The following is a 21,558-nucleotide window of genomic DNA, read 5'->3' on the forward strand; positions in this document are numbered from 1 at the left end:
AATGTTTTCTGTAGAAGGGTTGTAAAAGAAAATATACCCGAAACATACAAGTATGCTTAATGCGAAAAGAAAGAAAAGAAGGGGTTTCACGATTTAAAAAAAGAGGGCTTGGATTTCTATTTCCGAAAGAACTGCACTACTTGGTTTCCTTCTTCGTTGTCGTTTTGTCTCTAATCCCCTTTCACTCTCATTTTTCTTCTTCTTTCGGCGGGTGCGTCTCATTCCCTCTTTTTTGATATGCAGCACACTTGAGATCACCGGAACCACTCGACTGCTGTAGACGAAGGTGTGTATTAAAATTTTGACTCTGATTTCAATTCCATAGTTTAAGTACAATTGAATTATCATGTGATTTCAATTCCTTGTCTTATGTTGATTCCAAATTAGGGAACTCGTTTATGGAATTGAATTCCTGGGGTTTCCAAACGCCCTGTAGTATTTGAACGGGGAGCAACTTGAATTGCAATGTTAATCTTATATGTGATTTGTTGGGAGATGAAAGATGGCTACTTTTTGAGCTTCGTTATTTACCACTGCTTTCTGCTTTCTTCAGGTTCTCTAGTGATTTCAACTTTCCTGTTTTGGATACTGTCTCATAGACATACTTCTGAATGCCTTTGAGGTTCTCAACAATAAACTTTAGTGTTATTGCTTGTATAAAATGCTTTCCTGCTCGAGTGTGCAGTCCACGAAATCTGGCTCTGGCAATAACCAGAGTGCAAGCAATTTGAAACCTGAAGAGGAGGATAAAGAAGAGGAGGAAGACATGGAGGAAGAAGACGAAGATGTGGATTTTAATCCTTTTCTAAAGGAAACCCCTTCACAAGAAGCATCTTCGAGTTTGAGCTCTGAGGTTGATGCTTTGGATGATAATGTTGTCAATAGTGAGCAATCTGTGGGCACAAAGTCGAAATCAAAGCTAACCACTAAAAAGGAGCAAGTTTGTGCTGCTGTTGATTCTGAGCATGCTGAGGGCATTCTTTTGCAGTCATCAGCTTTGATCTCTCAATCTGAGATGAATCAAGGGAAGCACAATAACTTGATGTGTGCAACTGATTGCAACGATCCTACAATAGGAGAACTAAGTAACATTGCAAAATCCTTGACTCCAATAATAGATATAGATAGCGAGGATGCTATCTGTATGCGCACCCGAGCCCGTTATTCACTTGCAAGTTTCACTCTTGATGAGCTTGAGACATTTCTTCAAGAGACTGATGATGACGATGACCTTCAAAATGCTAATGATGAAGAAGAGTATAAAAAATTCCTTGCAGCTGTGTTACAAGGTAGTGATGCCGATGCTCTTTCGTCTCATGAAAATGAAAATCTTGATGATGAAGATGAGGATAATGATGCAGACTTTGAGATAGAGCTTGAAGAATTACTGGAGAGTGATGTTGATGAGAATGCATCAGTGAATGCTGGAAAAGAGCAAGATGGAGCTGGACGACGACCAGAGACTAGGCAAAATAAGCGTCAGAAGGTCTCTACCCAATGTGAAAAGAAAACACTGGGACGGGGCAAGAGGCCCCTGCGCCCAATTTTGCCAAATTGCTTGAATGCACCTCTGGCTTCTGGGAAAGGTTTGATGCCCGAGGCTACTTCAAGTTTTCATGCTTGTGCTCCAGGAAGTGGTCTTGTGAATGGGTTCACTACCCAGCAGATTGGTCAGTTGCATTGTTTGATCCATGAGCATGTACAACTTCTTATTCAGGTATTTTCTCTGTCAGTTCTTGAGCCTTCCCAAAAACAGATTGCTTCTCAGGTTCAAGGTTTGCTTTCTGAGATGCTTCACAAGCGAGATGAAGCTTTAGCTGTGAGAAGGACGCCATATCCTAGTATTTGCTTTACCCCGTCGTATGCCTGCACATCGGTGGCCAATGGAATCTCCAAACATCTGCAATGCCCGAGCAACATAGAATCTGCTTCTACACAAGAAGGACAGAGCTTATGCTTTCCTCAATCTAATCAAAGGTGTTCTGAGGGTTCCTTATGGGTCCCTTGTGTTAGAGGCCCCGTACAATCTATTTTGGATGTTTCTCCACTTAGTTTGGTAGGAAGATATGTCGAAGACATTGATTCTGGTAAGCCCGATTGAAGATTCAAGTTCGCTTCATCTTTTTCCGTTTTATGCTAGCTCATACTTGACTTTTACGTACTCAGGCATTGGTTTGAAATTCCTTTTACAGCTGCCCAAGAATTTCGAAAGAGATACATTGAATCTGGTTGTGATTCACATGTTGCGAAGGAGCCTCTCTTTCCTTTTTCTTCACCATCTGCTGAAGCTAACAGTGCAGTTTCAAGTGGCACCACGAATGGAGCAGTTAATACAATCTCACCTACACCTGGACAACAGCAACCTAAGAAAACTTTGGCTGCCATGCTTGTCGAAAGTACTAAGAAGCAGTCAATTGCTTTGGTACCAAAGGAAGTTGCAAAGTTAGCTCAAAGATTTGTGCCCTTGCTCAATCCATCACTATTCCCACATAAGCCACCCCCAGCAGCTGTTGTAAATAGGGTACTTTTTACTGATTCAGAGGATGAGTAAGTCCAACGCTTCCTCTTTCTGCAAACCAGCTTTATCACTCTTGAATGGAACATTTTGTTTTGTTCTGTTCAGTTTTGCAAGTGTTTATATGTGTTGATTAGTATTGTGGATGTATAGTCTTAAGCTATACCTTTTCCTTTCACCTATAACCTACCTAGAGACATATGCTAAACCTTATCATGTTTGCCGATGTCGCTTTTTTTTCTGATGTTGTCTCTATGTGGACACGTTATCCTCTGTCATTGTTCCCTTTTACTATTTCTAGACGATAATATTTTCTTTGATCATTAAATTCATTTCTTTGAATTAAATTCATTTCTTTGTTGTTGTTGTTGTTGTATTAAATTCATTTCTTTCAATGTATAATTTAGCTTCTGAATAGGTGGTAATCGACTCGGTTCTCAGTGTCATTAGAAATGGATTGATGATATTCTCTGTTTGACTATATATCTCTCTTTTTAAGTTGTTTCATTTCTTGGAGATTAAAACCTTTGGTTGATTATTTACTCATTTCTACAGTAGCTTTACAGAATGGTTCCATCTTCCTTTGATACTGGACTTTGATTGTCTTCTTTTTTCTTTTCTTCAATATAAATTTAGTACATTTATTCTCACGGTTTATGATGAGCTTATGGAGTGTACATCTCCTTTTGATTTTGTTGCAGACTACTAGCCTTAGGGATAATGGAGTACAATACAGATTGGAAAGCAATTCAACAACGTTTTCTTCCCTGCAAGTCTAAACATCAGGTGATTGCCATTGGAGGATGGTTTTTTCAACTAAGTGTTTATGGTTTGCAATTTGATTGTTGGAGGGGAAGTTTGTGTCTTCATTTTGTTTTCTCTATCATGTTCATGTTTCGTGATTAAACAGTAGCATCTTTGGTGGTTCATATATGTATATTAAATTCTTATTGTTTTCTTCCTGAAGCTAATTTCTGCAAATTGAGTATTCTCTTGTTGAATAAAAGAAAGAAACCAATATGCTTGTATCTCAGTTGTCATTTTCGTAATGAGTTATAACTTAATGGATTGCAATAGAAGTTAATGGTTAAATTTATTTAACCTAATTGTGACCAGCTTGATTGGAGATCCTCTAAACAAAAGTGGGTAAGGCAGGGCAGGCTTACATCTGCTTATGAATTGTCATTTTATGGCTTTGTACCTTAGATGCATAAATGCATTATGGGCTAAACATTATGCCAGTGTTTGGGTTCCTTATAAATATACATATGATTTTCCTACTGAATAAAACAACAACAACAACAACAAAGCCTTGTCCCACTAAGTGGGGTCGGCTACATGAATCAAGCGACGCCATTGTGCTCTGTCATGTATCATGTCTACAGAGAGACCGTTTACATGTAGATCTCGTTTGACCACCTCATGGATGGTCTTCTTAGGTCTTCCTCTGCCTTTCGCCCTTTGTCCATCTTCCATCTCATCCACCCTCCTGACTGGATGTTCTATCGGTCTTCTTCTCACATGTCCAAACCACCTGAGACGCGATTCAACCATCTTTTCCACAATGGGTGCTACTCCAACTTTCTCCCTTATATCTTCATTCCTTATTTTATCCAATCGCGTATGACCACTCATCCATCTCAACATCTTCATCTCTGCCACACTCAGCTTATGTTCGTGCTCCCCTTTAGCCGCCCAACACTCCGTACCATACAGCATAGCCGGTCTTATAGCGGTGCGATAGAATTTACCTTTAAGTTTTAAAGGCATTTTTTTGTCGCATATAAAACCAGATGCACTCCGCCATTTTGACCAACCTGCTTGGATCCTATGATTTACATCATGTTCAATCTCTCCATTATCCTGTATGATGCACCCAAGATACTTAAAACTTGTAACTTTTCGTAGGATGTTCTCTCCAATTTTCACCTCTATATTTGAGTTTTCCCTTCTCAAACTGAACTTACATTCCATATATTCCGTCTTGCTACGGCTTATGTGCAGACCATACACTTCTAGCGCTTCTCTCCATAACTCCAACTTCTTATTTAAGTCTTCCCTTGACTCTCCCATAAGAACGATATCATCGGCAAAAAGCATGCACCATGGCACAGGCTCTTGGATGTGCTCTGTGAGTACTTCCAAGACTAATGTGAAAAGGTATGGACTTAAGGATGATCCCTGGTGTAATCCTATACCAATAGGGAATTCCTCTGTCACACCACCTTGAGTCTTCACACTAGTTGTGGCCCCATCATACATGTCTTTAATTGCCCGAATATATGCGATCCTTACTCTCCTCTTTTCTAAAATCTTCCATAAGACCTCCTACTGAATAAAAATTAAAGAGAAAAGTAATTGAAGTACTCCTTGGCAGTTTGCTGCTGATTTTAACCAGTGTTTTTTGAGGATGGGATAATATTATTTGCTAGTAAACACAATGAGGCTATGTTTATAGCTTCAGATAAGTTGGTTTGAGATGGCTATAGTACTTACTGATCGGGCGATGTACAATTATACATTCTTAGATGGGAAAGTAATATCTTTGATATACTTCTATTTCCCTCATAATATTGTGATGTTGTGTTGAAACTTCAGACCTAAGGGTCATCATGTCAACACTTCCTTTACTTGTCTTTTAAATGTAATACTCTGCTGAACTGTTCAGCAATTTCATTATACTGATCATGTTTGGTTCCCTATCCAATATTCTAATGTGATACCAAATGGTTGGGTTACAGATTTTTGTTAGGCAGAAAAATCGCTGTTCTTCAAAAGCCCCGGAGAATCCAATAAAGGTAAATCTATATATGTAATTTTATATGATAAACTTTCACTGATGTTCCCTTTGTTATTGAATAAAATTTAGAAATCAAAGTATATGAGGCATAGTGATGATATTGAATTGTCAATATTTTATTATTTTTGTCCTCCATGTTCTTAAGCTCTGGAATTGTGTCAATTCCCTGTGCTTGTTGAATTGTAAAAACTATCAGAGGAGGATGTTGAGGTTTTAGGACAAACAATATAAACACAGGAGGAGGAGAATCTTTTGTAGTAGTGGTATATATAATATCTGCATGAAGCAGAAATGGATTTGGTATCACCAAGTTAATCTAAAACCAACTTAGTGTATAAGTGGAAGGATTTTTCCCCCTTTTGATCTGCTTATATACTTAGTTAAAACTTTCTCTATTTTAAGTCTAAACTAAAAGGTAATTTAAGATTTGAATCACATAGGCATCTCTTCCCTGGGATTTTGCTTGATAATCCTTGTTGGAATGGGTGAAACTCAAAATTCATATGCAAGAAGTTAGCTTTGAAAGACTGTCCAATAAAGGTGTTGTTTATCAAACAAGAATGCTGAGGAAACAAGTATATCCCTTAAAGAAATAAGACAGTATCACGGATTAAAAGGCATTTGTTCTAGCTGGATTGAATCGTGCACAATATATAGTAGTTTTGTAATTTTATGCATGTATGGAACAAGACTCAGACTATAGTAGTTTAATCAATTTTTTCTTTTTAACTCTTTTTTAAACTGTTGCTTCTTTACAACAGGCAGTTCGAAGAATGAAGACCTCTCCTTTGACTGCGGAGGAGATAGCACGCATTCAAGAGGTAACTTGTTCTACTGCATCTTCCGATATGGAAATTCTGATTGTTGCATTACGACCAGCTGATGTATGACCACAAATATGCAGGGACTTAAGTATTATAAATTTGATTGGATGTTGGTGTGGCAATTTATAGTTCCACACAGAGATCCATCATTGCTTCCTCGCCAGTGGCGTATTGCTCTTGGAACTCAAAAGTCATACAAGGTAGATGCATCAAAAAGGGAGAAGCGAAGATTGTATGAATCGAAAAGAAGAAAATTGAAAGCTGCTGCTGCGGAAAGTTGGCAAGCCGTATCTGATAAAGAGGTTAGTCTTAGTTTAGAAGCCTGTTTTGGCATTTCATATCTCTGGTCTTGTCTTTGTTCTTCGAGTCAAATTTCATGTCGCATTTTGGTAGTTGCCTTCATGGCTTATGACCAGTAAACAGTTCTTAATTTACCTTTATGCAATCTTGACTGATGTAAATACCATATACATATGTGCCAAAAGAATATAACAAACCATGAATCATTAGCAATTGATGTTGCTGTGCTTGCAAATGGACCACTGTATATCCATTTCCTAGTCATGTGACATTTGTGAAAATTGTCTCTACAGTCTAACACTGCATGGTTTGTTAATATGCCCATGCCATAGTTTGAGCTTCTAACTTATCAAGGGGTTTTGGATTAAATTTGATAGCCTATATTTGGAATTTGTTGCAGGATTGTGATGCTGAAATTGCTGGTTCAGAGAATGGCATGGATTATTCAGATGTTCCTTATGTGCATCAGGCATTTTTGGCAGATTGGAGGCCAGATACATCTCTTACTTATTCTGAACGCTTTTCCTCTACATCTGGAGAAGGAACTCAAGATCATAATAGTAATCGGCCTGCATTTCCATCTACATCAAACCTTCATCAGTTTATTCACCCTCCATCTGATTTAAGAAATGGAATACAAGGTGCTTCCAGTACAATTAAGCCTAAAATCCCAGGTTTGGATGTGACATCTAGCTCCACTTACTATTGTCGACCTTATCGGTCTCGGAAGGTAAATCACACTCACTTAGTGAAATTAGCACCAGACTTGCCTCCTGTAAATCTTCCTCCATCTGTTCGTGTAGTTTCTCAGACTGCTTTTAAAGGGTTCCAGTGTGGAACACCTAAGATTTACCCTCCTGAAGGTGGTGGTGTCACTGCTGGTAGAAAAGATAGTTCTGTATCTCAAATTCCTCATGGTGAGAAATTTAATAACATTCATCAAGCTAAAGGTGCAAGACCTGTGCTAAAGGACAATGCCACGAGTTCTCAGCCAGAAAGATCTGGAACTGTGGAAGGGAGATCTATTGTGGTAGAAAATGGAACTTGTACTGATCTCCAGATGCATCCACTATTGTTCCAAGTAGCTGAAGATGTCAATGTGCCTTATTATCCATTGAACCCTAGTTCTGGAACTTCTGGTTCCTTCAACTTCTTCTCGGGTAGTCAACCACAACTAAATCTTTCCCTTTTCCATAGTTCACAGCAGCGGAGCCAAGTTGATTATCCTAATAAGGCCACAAAGTCAAAAGATTCCACTTTAAGGTCAGGCAGCATTGATTTTCATCCACTCCTGCAGAAATCTAATGATACACAATCACCAACCAAGTTTGATGCTTGCCAGCCTGAGTCACTGGGTAATAGTGATGAGCCAGCTATAGTCAATAGATCTTCTGGTCCTAATGACAAATCCAGTGAACTTGACTTGGAGATGCACCTAAGTTCTGTATCTGGAAGGGGGAAATCAGTGAAAAGTAGACAGCAAAATTTACATGATCCATTAGGGTCTAAAATCACTCTAGCAGTTGGCGGAACAACAATGACACCTCAAGAGAATAGTTTTCTACAAGGTCAGCAGGGTGATAAAAATCCTTCTGCCGGCAGTTGTGAACTTGCATCAAGTGATCTTCCTTTGGTTGTTCCTAATGATAACATCACCAGATACGATGTAGATGATATTGGTGATCATTCTCATCTTGGCATAGTGATGGAGCAGGAAGAGCTAAGTGACTCTGAGGAGGATATTGAAGAACATGTAGAGTTTGAATGTGAGGAGATGGCTGATTCTGAAGGAGAGGATGGTTCTGGATTTGAACAAGCTCCTGAGGTTCAAAATAAGGTAATTTAGTCCATCTACCATCTTTTCAGTTAACTTATAGTTTCTAATGGTTTATGTGTGATGCCATAATTCTATTTCTAGACTGCTATATCTTGTCTTTCAGTCTTTCTAAGTTTGGCTGCAATTTTTCTGCCTTTTTTTTTGTCTCTCTTCTTACTCCGATGACAACTAAATGTATTGGTCAATTAATTAATCGACAAAAGACTCAGCATTATTCTTTTAATTACATTACAAATGGTTAAATTATAAATAAATAGATCATTTATTTGTTACACGTGCAATTTTCTCTCCCTCCTTGACCAAAATTCTTTTGTTTTGACTGGCATGTCCTACTTTGTTCATGTCCATTTGATGGATAATGATCCAACCTTATTATTCTGGTTAACTAGAACCCGTGTACCATGTTTGTTTTATTTATTTTTAAAATCCTGTATCACGCCAATATTCAACAATAGTTTGTTTTCTTCGATGATGTGAATTCATGTTCTCAACAAAATTTTGAAATCTCCATTTCCACCCATGATAACAATTTATTTATTCTCCTTTTTGATAGGAGGTCCCAACATCAGAAGAAAATGTTGCCGAGCATACAGCTTGTATAGAAAACCCACGTGATCTTCAGGCAGGTTCTGATGCTCAAGTTGATGATAGTCTCCTCAATGATGCAAGTACTTTAAACATGGCTTTCGCCAGAGAGGGATATGATGGAAAAAGTAATTCTTCATGGTTAAGTTTAGATTCATCCTCATCAGATAATCCTATGCTCTCAAAGACGAATACTGAAAGTGGTGCAATTGGTGAATCTCCTGCTTCTGAAAACTTGGCAATTGGTAAAGCAATAACAGAAGAGAGAAATACCATAGACATGCTACAACAGCCAGCTGTAGGTCCTCTTGTGTTTGCCATGCCTCGTAAACCCAGAAAGCGTTCTGGAAAATCAAACACAAATTTCGATACAGGATTTCCTGATGAAATACCAAGCCTTTCCGGTAACAATAAAGATGGTTGAATATAGTGTTCTGGCAAATCACTTACAAGTTACAAATAGCAGGATTGGCTGCATAATGTGCAAGCTGTGGTGAAAATCATAATGCTGGCCGAAGATGTGCCGCATGAACTGACCAATTTTGTTTTCATTGTTCATAATGGCAGCATCGGCATATAGATAGTAGTTGCAAATGCTGGATGGCAGCAGTTACAGTGCTCAAGTGCTAGAGGGTAAGGAAATAGGCGGTCTTTTAATGAGAGGCTCCTTCATAGTTTCTAGGAATTCCATCATGCTTTGAGGCTTTAGATTTGTATATTTATTTGAGGGTTCAAGTGGTATTAAAATCCTTTGTAAATATGCGACGAGATATCCCGGGGAAAAACAATTGATCTTGACTTGTTCATCATGTACAAAATTTTTTCTAGTGCAGGCATAACAGTCTCCTGATTCATGCTAGAATTGATGTGATTGTATAGAATATTGTTCACCAATTGTGATCTGCCAAAAATTAATGCCCTCAAAAGTGCCTAAAACACATCCATGAACTGCATTATTTGATCCCCCCAATCCTGTCTCCCTTTCTCTGATATTGAATGGTTTTAATTTTTAAAACAACCGCATAGAAAAGAATTCTCTTGAAGTGGGGAAATTAGTAAAATAAAAAAGTAAAGAATTAGTTATTTTATAATTACATCATGTGCGAATTTACTATTTTAATTTAAGAGTAAAGTATTATTTTTGTTCCCAATGATTGGAGTAAGTCCTATTTGTAAGTCCTATTTGTGTCTCTCATGTTTATAAAAATAATTTAATATTATCCTGCCGTCAATTATATTATATTAGATTGTATTTTTCAATTATTTTCACTTGGGATGTATTCATTCTCAATTGTCTCATTTAGATGTTTTCGATTTCAATATTGTATCCATTATTTGTGTTTAGGTTCAACTATGTCCCTAAAAAAGTGAATTGTGCAAATGTTGCAAAGATTAGTTTCAACTTTTGATAAGCTATTTTTTGGAGTGGATCATCAGTTCTGTCCCGGACATTTGTATTCTAGTTTCTATAAGAGATTTTCAAAACTCCAACTAAAGCTCATGATGAGTAATTGACGGCAAGATAACATTGAATTATTTTTACAAACGTTAAGGATACAAATAGGACTATTTACACGTTAGAAACACAAATAGGACTTACCCCAAACGTTGGGGACAAAAATGATTCTTTATTCTTAATTTAATAGTGATTAGATTATTACTTTACTTTTTTCTTACTTTAAAAAGTCTTGATATAGTTACTATTTTACAATATTGTCTCAGTAATTGAAAAAACACTATTTTTTACACATTTTCACATAAACACGTTTTTCAAAATAAAAAAGGCATCGTACATATGGATCAAAGCATGTTAAATAATAAATACCATTTACTTCTTGTTTCTTTGGTAGAATTAGCAGCATGAGGCTTTACATAAACTGTTAAGCCCAAAAGCCTTCATTCATCTGCAACACCCAGATTATATCTTTTTGCCAGATGCTTGGCAGTTCCATCAGCCATAATGCTGTCAACTAATTTGAACTTTTTGTAATGCATATTAAGCGTTTCCCCTTGTTGTTCGGCAAGCTTCTTTTCTTCTTGTAGTTGAAGCTAAAAGAAAAGAGCATAAATGCACAAAATCACATCAGAACAGCCTAGAATCACACAAAGGAATACTAAAGATGAAATCAACAAACCACATATTGTGCACATGAACAGTAAATAGAAGGGATTAACAGAGAACCGGGGGTGGGGGGTGGGGATGGGGGGGATAATATACAATTGATAAAAGAAAAAAAAACGGCAGGTGAACTTACTTTGTGAACATATTCAGCTTCTACAGCGTGTCTGCGTGTAAGACGCTTCAGGTCCTTCGCCACCTCAAAATCCGGGTCACTCGGATCCAACCAACAGCACTTGATCTTTCTGTCCGGCTTTTCGGGCCGATCATCAAACATTTCTGCCTCGGCAGGACGAGCCCTTACTGGTCGTGGCATCCCAGACATCATGAAGGGATACTGGCGTATCATGGAGACAACCTCCTTGACCTTCTTGGAAGAATCCAACTCTATCAATGCACACTGTGGCAGATTGGTTGGTCCAAGGTAATTGGGAATAAACTTCACACTTTTAACGGTTGCAAACTGCTCAACAGCAGTTCTCAAGACAGATTCAGTGACCTGTGGTGAAAGGTTATCAAAGTACACTGTTCGACTCACTTTCTCCTCAAATGCAGCATACTTCTCTGATGCTGATGCCATCTGATGATGTGAATGAAAACGGTTTACAAGTTGATAGTTAAATTTCTTGAGTCCTTACTGTTAAAAAAATGATAAATTCCAAATATAATGTATTTGATAGAATTTATGTCCTAGGTAAATCTGGAACTCAGTTTAGAATGGGAAAAAAGATACTAGATCACATCAAAGTAAAGATGTGAAAATACTCTATCAGGACAAATATTTACACATTTGCTAAATATGTGGCGAACAAATACTGTAGCACCCGACCAAGACCAATCAATACAGGAAGTCTGGAAGATTTGTCATCAGAATGGCTTCAAGGAAGAATTTGCACATAACACCAGAAACAACAGAAGTTTCCTACACATTTAGCAATTGACCCGGCAATGCTACAAAAACCTTTGATTATCCATAATTACATAAATTTTCAAGCTCAAGTGGCAACATCATTATTCAAGCAGCAATGCAAGTACAAAGCATCTTTCACAGAATTCTTCACTAACCAAATAATCATCAATCAACAATCACTAATTTGGTTCTTTTAACACCAAAAGATAGAAAAATGAAAGTGCATACCGATCTTATCTAAACTCTTTATGTACCCAAAAAAAGAAAATTACATACCCTAGAATTCCTCGTTTCAAACTCATTCTACTTATGGATATAGATGCTCACAGTACAGGATTTTGGCTTTTGAAAGTAAAATCTATGCCCTATTGTGGATGGATTTATCTTAAAAAGTCTTCTTGATTAATGTTGCAACAAAAAATTCCATCAAAAACCAAACAGAAATAGGATACTAAACAAGGAACTTCGCATTGTGTGCAAAGCCCCCAATTTTGTTTTGCCAAACTACAAAGTAGAACTCACTATACGAGGGATGTACATGGCTAAGGTTTTTGAAAAACCAAAACTGATTTAAGGTTAACCAGGAATCAGGTTCAAGTTATTAAACCAAATTGGTTTAAGATGACCAAACTGGTTATGAAACAGTTTAAGAAATAATTTTCCAGTTTAAAAAATGTGAATTGGTTTCAAAATTTATAACCAGCTTAACTATAAATAACTGGTTTTAACTTATAACTGGTTTCATAACAAGCAAGAAACCGGTTTCAATTAAACTCAATCAGATTTCTTCACTGCACAATACTCTTAAGTTCAACCTAGTTACCAATAATTTAATAGAGATTCAAAAGTAGCACAAGAATGTGCAATACCTGCAATTTGAAAACTAAGTGTACTATACTACTTTAATTTAGCAAGAGTCAAATAGCAGCCTATGTGTTTTGTGAACATAACAGTAAAACAAGAAAAAGATCAGCTATTGCACAAAGTATAGAGTTGCCATCAATGTGCTTCACAAATAGATTTATTCAAGATTTTTGTGTATGTAAACTATATAAATAAAATACATGCCAACTCAAAGTTACTAAATCCCACCAATGATACCAAGTGAGTGCATATTTTTAAGGGCCAAAGCATCATAAAAGACTACATAGGATTTGTAAGAAGAATTCTGAAGCATCTACAAATATATGAGGAACTTAAGTCGGACTTAGAATGAATTTTCATTGTCTTCAAAACAAGTTCTCTTTTCAAAACAAATGCTACTTAAATTGGCTTCTAAAGAGGATTTGTGTTTCTATCCCACAGACAAGAAGCCACAGCACATTTCAGCACACCACAAAATCATAAAGAATCAACTGAAGTTTCAGCAATCTACTTCTGACCAAAAAAATTCCCCAAATTGGAACAACCAAACAAACAACCCATACCCACAAAACCCCAAGAATCCAAAATTCAAGCAACAGGCCACAGAATAAAAGAAAAAAGGAACAGAAACAATTAAGAAGCGTACCAATCTAATACCCAGAAATTTATTAATTTTTTTATTATAAGACAACAAGTTTTCGAAGGCACAGAACAATCCAAATCTAATTGGGTCATATTGAAGAAAGAAGAATGTCCTAACTCAATGAAGCTATAACCCTTGATTGGTAGCTCTTTCAAATCTTTGGTGGCCGTAAAATGTAAAATGATTATATTAACTTAATGGTGAAAACTGCATGTAAGTTCAGTTTACACCTAACTTAATAATAGAAATTTGCATCCAAAAGATACCAGCAAAAGTAAGAAAATCGTATTTGAGATCAGAAGACTATGACAGACACAATGGAAAAGGTTACTCAACAAGTACTCGGATCAAATTTATGTAACAAATGTATCTACATCAAAATAAAAGCATGAGATGGATGAATTATCCATTATTTCATCCAAAAAAAAGGGGAAAATATTAATATGCTTCTTGTAAATCATTTTAATAAGCTCTCCTCCTCCCATTAGTATTTATCTAAACATAATTAAAAGGTTAACAAAACAAGAACAAAGAACAACCAAACCAATGAATATTAGAAAAATAAAGCATAATAATACCATAACATACAAATCAATATGTCTAACAATATTTCTAATCAGAATTCAGAGCTCAAGCATGATATTCAGTTAAAATAAATAATTCTAAAAATTAAAATCAAGGTTTAGTGGTTTACCTGAAAGTCAGAAACTGAAATGCTCCGCTTCTGGCAACACTGAACGACGACGTGCTGGTGGCCGGCGGCAGCAACTGTCAACGAAGACGGCAACGAGCTTCTGGCAGGTGAGCAAGGCGAGAGTCTAAGAGGTGAGAGCACCAGAGAGATCCGGTGGGTGACGAGCGCGGCGATAGACTGCGAATCGTGGTGGTGACTGGTGCGAGGCTGCGAGGAAAGCTGAGAGCTGCGATTCGTGGCGGTGACTCGTGAGGCTGGTGCTTGGTGGCGGCCGTGGCTGACTGGGCTGAAGAAGGAATGAAGCACGACGAAGAAGAAGTGAAGAACCGATGCAGGGAGCCACTGAGCCAGGGATGTGTGACTGTGTGGCGTGCCCTGATCCCACAGTTCCCAGTGTCCGGTTCAACCAGACCGGGCCTAGTGACCGAACTTTGGCAGAAATTTTCATAAATAAACTAAAAAATAAAAAATAATATATTGTTTTTCGTAGTAACATTTTTATTTAGTAGAAATAAATTTTATAGTTTAATTTAATTCAGTTACTTTTTAAAATTAATAAATTAAACTAATAATTAATTATTTAATAATATTTAAGATTTTATTAGTGGGGGCCTATAGGATTTTAGTAGGTTAATAAAATTATAAAAATCTAGTAATTGGAAACTTTAAAAGTAACTTTTTTTGAGATTTTGACTTATGAAAAGCAGTAATTTTTTAAACCAAATTGTAGTTTTTTAAGAAGTTATTTAGGAGTTTATAGAGAAGTTAAAAAAAAAGACTTCTCTAACAGTACTACTACTTTTCATAATTCATAAGCTCTTATGAAAAATTAAAAGTAATTTTATGTTTGAGTATTTCATGCAAAAAGATCTTTTTATTTGGGTATAACAATATAAAAGTACTTTTTTGTTTATTTATTACGTGAAAAACATCTTTTTTTAAGAAAAAAATATCTTTTAAAAAAAAGATGTAAATTATAGCTTCTCAAAAAAGATGTTTTTTTAGTGCTTTTACTTTTACTACTAGAAATTTGCCAAACACGTTAAAAAATAAAAAAAATCTTTTTTTCATTGAAAAAATATTTTTTTATCAAAATAATAGAGCCCAGGCAAGCACTTTTAGAACTAAAAATCCAAACACAAAATAACTTATTTATAAGCTACTTTTAATATAATCATTTATTGTTTAATCTATTTTTTCAAAATGAGCTTAATTAAGTCGTTTACCCAAACTGGACCTAAGAGTAATTATATTTTAGTAGGTCTCTCATGTTCAGACTTTTCAACTAAATAGTAAGAATAATTTTGTTTTAGTAGTTAATTTTAGATATGTACATACAAAAAATTAATCATTATTAAATTGATTATTAATATAATTATATAAAAATATTAGAAGATTATCAGAATTTATTGTTTTTTATAATCAGTTAATTATCAATGTTTAAAATTACGAGATAAAATATATTGTTAAATTATTAGAATAAAAAAACTAGATTAAAAGAATTGAATTAATGGCTAAGTGATGACTAAAACTAATAAATTCTGATGGTTTCTAATATTTTTTTAAATATATATTAAAATATAAAATATATACTAAAATGAGTTAAGTAATATATATATATATATATAAAATGATTAATTTAATAATTAATTTTTGGTATTTGCGTAACATTTTTATTATAATATAAATAGTTATGCTACACATACAAGCATTTTTGTCATCCAAGTCAAGCCCAACAAAAACCAACATCACAATACAGAGCGTGTAAAACACGCACTCTGCAACTGTTCATTATCGCAAACATTAGTATAAAAAACGTTTTGTCTTTTTCGATCAAAACTGAAACGAACAAATTTTAAACAACACTTAAAAACTCTCCAAAATTACTCATAATCTTTGCGAAAACTCAAGGAAATCTTGAAACTACGTTTGATGTAAGAATCGCGAATTAATTAACCGATTAATTAACGTAAAATAATAATAATTTAATTGTTCGAAATATATTCAAAATTTTATAATATTAATTAGAAAATATAAATATGATATTTGGATTTAGTAGATTTTTGAGTTGGAAAATATAATTTTCTTCAAAAAATTGGGTAAAAAATGCGAACCGGTAAATTAACTAGTAGTATCGGCTTAAGTCTATCCGATACTGTGCGAAAATAATTAAAAACAGTAGGAAACCTTAGAAAAATATTTAGAATTTAAAATCGAACACTAATTTTAAAGGTTTGCCTAAAGTTGGGCCAAACGGGTCAAAAACACTAACGGATTGGATCGGGCCCAAGCCCACATATATATAAGCTTAAATGAAGGTCATTCAGCCTCATTCATCACTTAAACCACATCAACACAACTGAAAGGAAAGAAGAGAGAAGTGAGAGCTTTTCCACCTTTGTTACTAATTCATCCTCCACATCCGGTGGCCATATCTCGAGCATACAGTGCTCCGATTTGCGTGCCGTCAGCGGCTATGCGAAGCTCTTGCCAAACCCGTTAGTTCTATCCCACTTATGTAGGTAACATCTAAAAATTCCCTGTCCAGTTTCCTGCCCTTATGAAATTCAAAAATTTGGTTTTGGTTTTGAGTGAAATCTTGTGATTTTGGGTGTTTAGGTACACTCTAACACTTGATTCCTATTTGGTTTTGACCCAATCCACATTTGGTAAGGTCAGTATGCTTGATCTCTTGTGGTTTTATGTACATATGAAACCCTAGGTCTAATTTATGAAATTTGTGTAATTTCTAGCTTGAATTGGTATTGTGTGGAAAATATTGGTGACTTGAAAGTGGACTTAGTGGCTTGATTGAGTTTGAGAGTTCGTGAAAGCTTGGTGGAGGTCAATATGGTAATTTAGTGCATATTGGAAATCGACTAAGGTATGGTTTCGGTTTTCTCTATGTAATATATAATGTTTCTGGACACTTAGGCTAGAGACCCAGAGGATAGGATTGAATTAAATTTGGTTGTTCGAAATGTTGTATGATGATGTATGATGATGTATGATGATTTGATGATTTGGATTATTTTGATGAATTGTGATGTTGATATTGATAATATGGTATTGAAGATTGAGATTGAGATTGATCATGATGATTGTTGGTGATATAATGATGATGGGTGATTGTGTTGGTTGAAAAATGTTTTAGTGTGTGAAATAATGGATAATTGGGGTTGAAGAACGTATAATGTGAATGGGATTTGGTGTAAATGGTGTTTTGTGACACAAAAGGTAAGTTATGAAGTATATTGAAGTTTGGTGTGGTTTAGGTTTGGTTTAGGTTGAAAATTTTGGTAAGTTGAGAATTTAGGGAACTTTGGTAAAAATATATTTTTAGTGAACTTTGATAGATCATATCTTTGGCTACAGTTTTTAAAATTTAGTGCATTTTATATCAAATAAAAGATAATTTAAAAATCTTTAAAATGGTATTAATTTTGTGGAAATCTGAATTCTGTAGAGAAAGATATGATCGCTGAAAATTGGTGTCTTAAATCTGAATTCTGTGAATGCTGCAGAATTTATGATTTCTGGTTTGTGTGCACACGCACACCCTATGAATTTTTTTTTTAAAATGTGCGCACGCACACACGGGGTTATGGCTGCTGTTGGGAGCGCTAGCACACTCTGTGCGCACACACAACCAACGAAGTTTTGTAAGTTGTGCGCACGCATATGCTGGAAGGTGCATTCTGTTGAGGGCGTTCGCACGCATTGTGAAAACGAGCAGAACGGAGATTTTTACCCCTATGCATACGCACACTTCTTGAAAATCTTCTTGGGCGTGCGTATGCACACACTTATGCGTACGCACACTGCCCTGTTTTTCAATAAAAACCTTGTTTTTAACTGTTTCACCTTCCCGGCAATCTTGTAAACTTTTGTGACACTTATCTAAGACTCTTTGTCTTGTTTTTGGATGTCAAAACATAGAGAAGGTCTTAGGTGGTTCAATTCGGTATTTCTGGTAAAGGTTTAGGGAACAGAGGCTTGGTTTCTGGAGTACTGAGGCCGGTTTTGGTTGAGTGAGAGGGCGGCATATGGTATGGGTAATTATTGATAATGAATTGTGGAAATGGTGAACTAATGAGTTCGGAATGAATTGTGAAAGAGGTAAACTAATGAGATTGGAATAAGTTGTGAAAGTAGTGGTCTAATGAGCTCTGAATGAAATGATTTTGAAAACTATTGATGAAACATTTTAATGAGATTGTTGAGATGCTATGCGCCTGGCAGGGACGGCGATTAATCCTGCCTGTCGAGGTCGTGGCGGCGGCGTAAGGGTGGTGGTTCGTCCCGCTTACGTTGAGATGTGAGGTCTGTGGCAGAGTATCCTGCTCGCATCCTTTCGGAATCATAAGAGTGCGCTCGGGTACTATATCCCTGGACCGTGAACCGGGCACGATATCGCCGAGGGTACCCATTTTATTCGTGACCGAAAGGCAACATATCGAGGGGATGTCGGGTTGGCTGTTGAACCGACAATGTGATATCACAGTCAGTAGGACAGGCATTAATCATGTGCATATTCTATCTGTTTGTCTGCTTTGCCGACTTGTATTTGTTTGTCTGCTTTGTCGACTTGTATTGCTTGGTGGTAACAAAGCGGAGGATCGCTATCTTGTTTTGAAGTCCTTTTGGTTATTTTGTTTAGTTTCTCTCACTTTATATTTATTTTTCCTAGAGGCTTACTTTGAGAGGAAGTTTGTATAAGCTGTTTTATCTGTTTAAAGTCTGTATGTCTGTATATAGCTAGTCGGCTTAAACTCCGCAAGCGGCGACTAGATCTTTATGATTATTATCTCTTGATATATATATATATATATATATATATATATATATATATATATATATATATATATATGTACCTGATATCTGTACATATATCTTGTGCCTCGTTTAGTGTAGCTTCATGTGAATATTTTGCATTTTTTGAACTCTGCTTTTGAGCTTAATCCTTCATTGGGCTTCTAGAATATATTATTTCTTTCTACATAATACTTATAAGCCTTAAAATTGTCGTAACCTTTGATTAACCTTTGCTTTACAGCATGAGGTAAGGCTTAGGGTAATTAGGGTGTTACATTTAGTGGTATCAGAGTGGTTCGTCCTCGTGAGCCTGAGGGATGGACCGATTGTGCTTCATTGCATACTCTGGGTCATTTTTCTTTCATCCTATTTAGGTTATCTACTTGATATTTCATAGCATGCTTGTTTGTGAGTGCCTTTTTGGGATAATTGAAGCACTAGAGTTTTGATATTGATACTGATCACCTTGATATTGATTGTTTGGTGTAGACAGAAATCCTAATGGCTATTCACAGATGATGTCACACTCGTACACGGGGAGGAACTGAGAGTGAACGACCACCCGATAACCATGCCGAGTTTATGGCGGTGATGGCCAACTTGGCTAATACTATGGAAGCGAATGCTGCTGCAACCTTGCAAGCTGTGCAGAGATTGGGTCAACCAGTGGGAAACATAAATGGGGATGGAAACAGGAATAATAATGGGAAAGGAAATGGTAATGACTTGGGAGTTTCTCCGATGACCTTGGCTACATTTCTCAAGGTTCATCCACCGATTTTCAGTGGTTCGACCATTCCTACGGAGGCAGATAATTGGTTCCAGGCTATGGAGCGTGCATTACAAGCCCAACATGTTCCGAACAACTAGTTTGTAGAGTTTGCTACGTATTGACTCTTAGGAGAGGCTCAGCACTGGTGGCAAGGAGAATGCTGGTTAGTACAGCTTCAGAATGGCGACATTCCTTGGGATGTATTCCAGAAATATTTTTATAAGAAGTACTTTCCTGAATCTATAAGGGAAGTTAGGGAGTTGGAGCTTATGCAGCTGAAGCAAGGCTCTTTTCTGTGGCGGATTTCACTAGTCGGTTCGAGGAGCTTTGTAGGTTCTCTAGGGTGTGTCAGGGTGTCCCGGAAACCTATGAGAGTTGGAAGTGTATTAAGTACCAAGGGGGCTTGAAGGATAACATTATGACTGTTGTGACTCCTTTGGAGATTCGGATCTTTTCTGAGCTTGTGAACAAGGCGAGAGTTGTGGAGGAGTATGCGAAGAAAGTGGCTTCATCAAGAGATACTCGTGGGGAGAACAACGACCGTGGACGTGAAAAGCACTTTCAACCAAGAGCTAAGAACTTCAAGAGGGGAGGACATGTACCTCAAGGTCAAGGAAACCCTAGGAGACGGAGACCTACTTTTGATTCGTATCACCCGGCGAGGGGAAGAGGTGACTGCTATAATTACGGATTACTTGGTCACATGGGGAGGGATTGTACTCGTGAGAAGAACCCGAATGCGGGTCGGAATCAACACCAATGAGAGGTAAGTGTGTATTTGGTGCTAAAGCTATAACTACATGGTGTGAGGTTGTAACCCAATATTCATTCGTAACTTAGTGTGCTAAACTTATGGCTGAGGGTATCAGGTTTAGCGTCGGGTCTATGACTCAAGGTACTTGTGCCGCGTAAAGTATTGCCGCTAGAGCCGACAGAACTTAGAGACGTTTTTGGTTAACATGGACAAGTCATCAAAATCTTAAGAATCAATGAATCAGAGTAACACAGTAGAAGGCGTGAGGGAGCATTGACACCATAGAATTATAAAGGATGAAGTACTTTATTCCGTGATCCTTTTTGATAATTAGCTTAAATATTTTTTTGATCCTATTCCTTGTTCGCCTGTATTCTCGCCCGAAACTCGTACCCCTTGACATGAGCCTAAATCTGTTTTGACCTAATTAAGTGTGAGGAAGATTTCTATTGAGATAAACCATCAACAGGTGCATATTTTGATTCAATGTGCCTTATTATTTCTTTTAAAGATTCTTAAATTAGAATTCCTTTTTAGGGTGCACTATAATTCTCTTTCTGGTGCATTTTCTTATTTTCTACAACAACCTTGTCTGATCTTAACCTAATGTATCTCTTCAATTTCTTATAGATACCATTCAGAATTGTTGGCTCTCTTTTGAGTTTGGTATTCCTTCAGATAACTTAAACTCATTTCGACATTGCCTAACAATCCTTAGACGCAACCATCGATATGTTATTTCCTTAGGACACAACTTAGGAACACGAAGGGTGAAACCGATGAGCGCGCGACTTTATGAGAAGTGGTGAGGCTTTGATTTTGTAAACTAGCGTTACCGATCACTGAGTCGACACACAAAGGTGCTCATTGGTGCGAACGACAGATTATGGAGGAAATTTTTCAAAACTTAAAAGAAAAATTTAACTACAACGCTAGTGTTTGCACTGCTTGAACCCCATGGACCATTAAAGATCTACTGGTACATTTCTTAGAAAAATCTTGGGGTGCGTTCTGATGTAACATCAGGACGTAGTGGTTTATGCATCGCGACAGTTGAGGGCGCACGAAATAAAATTCTCTGACACACGATCTGGAGTCTGCTGCATTTATGCTTGTGTTGAGAATG

At 36.6% G+C, this 21,558-nt stretch overlaps 2 protein-coding genes across 5 annotated transcripts; one reads left to right on the top strand and one right to left on the bottom strand.

The window, feature by feature from the left end:
• Positions 1-9,787, top strand: LOC112796506 (uncharacterized). 3 transcript variants are annotated; one of them, XM_025838979.3, is made up of 10 exons: positions 20-286; positions 388-553; positions 686-2,087; positions 2,193-2,547; positions 3,217-3,301; positions 5,257-5,313; positions 6,077-6,136; positions 6,220-6,441; positions 6,840-8,276; positions 8,830-9,787. In XM_025838979.3, the coding sequence occupies exons 3-10, from the start codon at positions 767-769 to the stop codon at positions 9,283-9,285; spliced, it is 3,993 nt and encodes a 1,330-aa protein (XP_025694764.1). In that variant the 5' UTR covers positions 20-286; positions 388-553; positions 686-766; the 3' UTR covers positions 9,286-9,787. The 3 variants fall into 3 exon arrangements, with proteins under 3 accessions (XP_025694761.1, XP_025694764.1, XP_025694762.1); XM_025838976.3 differs by lacking the exon at positions 388-553 and having other exon boundaries at positions 1-286; positions 554-2,087; XM_025838977.3 differs by having other exon boundaries at positions 34-286; positions 388-2,087.
• Positions 9,788-10,457: 670 nt separating this feature from the next.
• Positions 10,458-14,521, bottom strand: LOC112796507 (ASI1-immunoprecipitated protein 1). Of its 2 annotated transcripts, none has more exons than XM_025838980.3 (3): positions 14,092-14,521; positions 11,117-11,560; positions 10,458-10,910 (listed from the first exon to the last, which is right to left on the bottom strand). In XM_025838980.3, exons 2-3 carry the CDS (start codon positions 11,558-11,560, stop codon positions 10,758-10,760), a joined length of 597 nt encoding a protein of 198 aa, XP_025694765.1. In that variant the 5' UTR covers positions 14,092-14,521; the 3' UTR covers positions 10,458-10,757. The 2 variants fall into 2 exon arrangements, with proteins under 2 accessions (XP_025694765.1, XP_072091437.1); XM_072235336.1 differs by having other exon boundaries at positions 11,117-11,617; positions 14,092-14,510.
• Positions 14,522-21,558: the final 7,037 nt, after the last annotated feature.

This window comes from Arachis hypogaea, chromosome 4 (assembly GCF_003086295.3).
Source record: "Arachis hypogaea cultivar Tifrunner chromosome 4, arahy.Tifrunner.gnm2.J5K5, whole genome shotgun sequence".
In the NCBI taxonomy this organism is placed as follows: domain Eukaryota; kingdom Viridiplantae; phylum Streptophyta; class Magnoliopsida; order Fabales; family Fabaceae; genus Arachis; species Arachis hypogaea.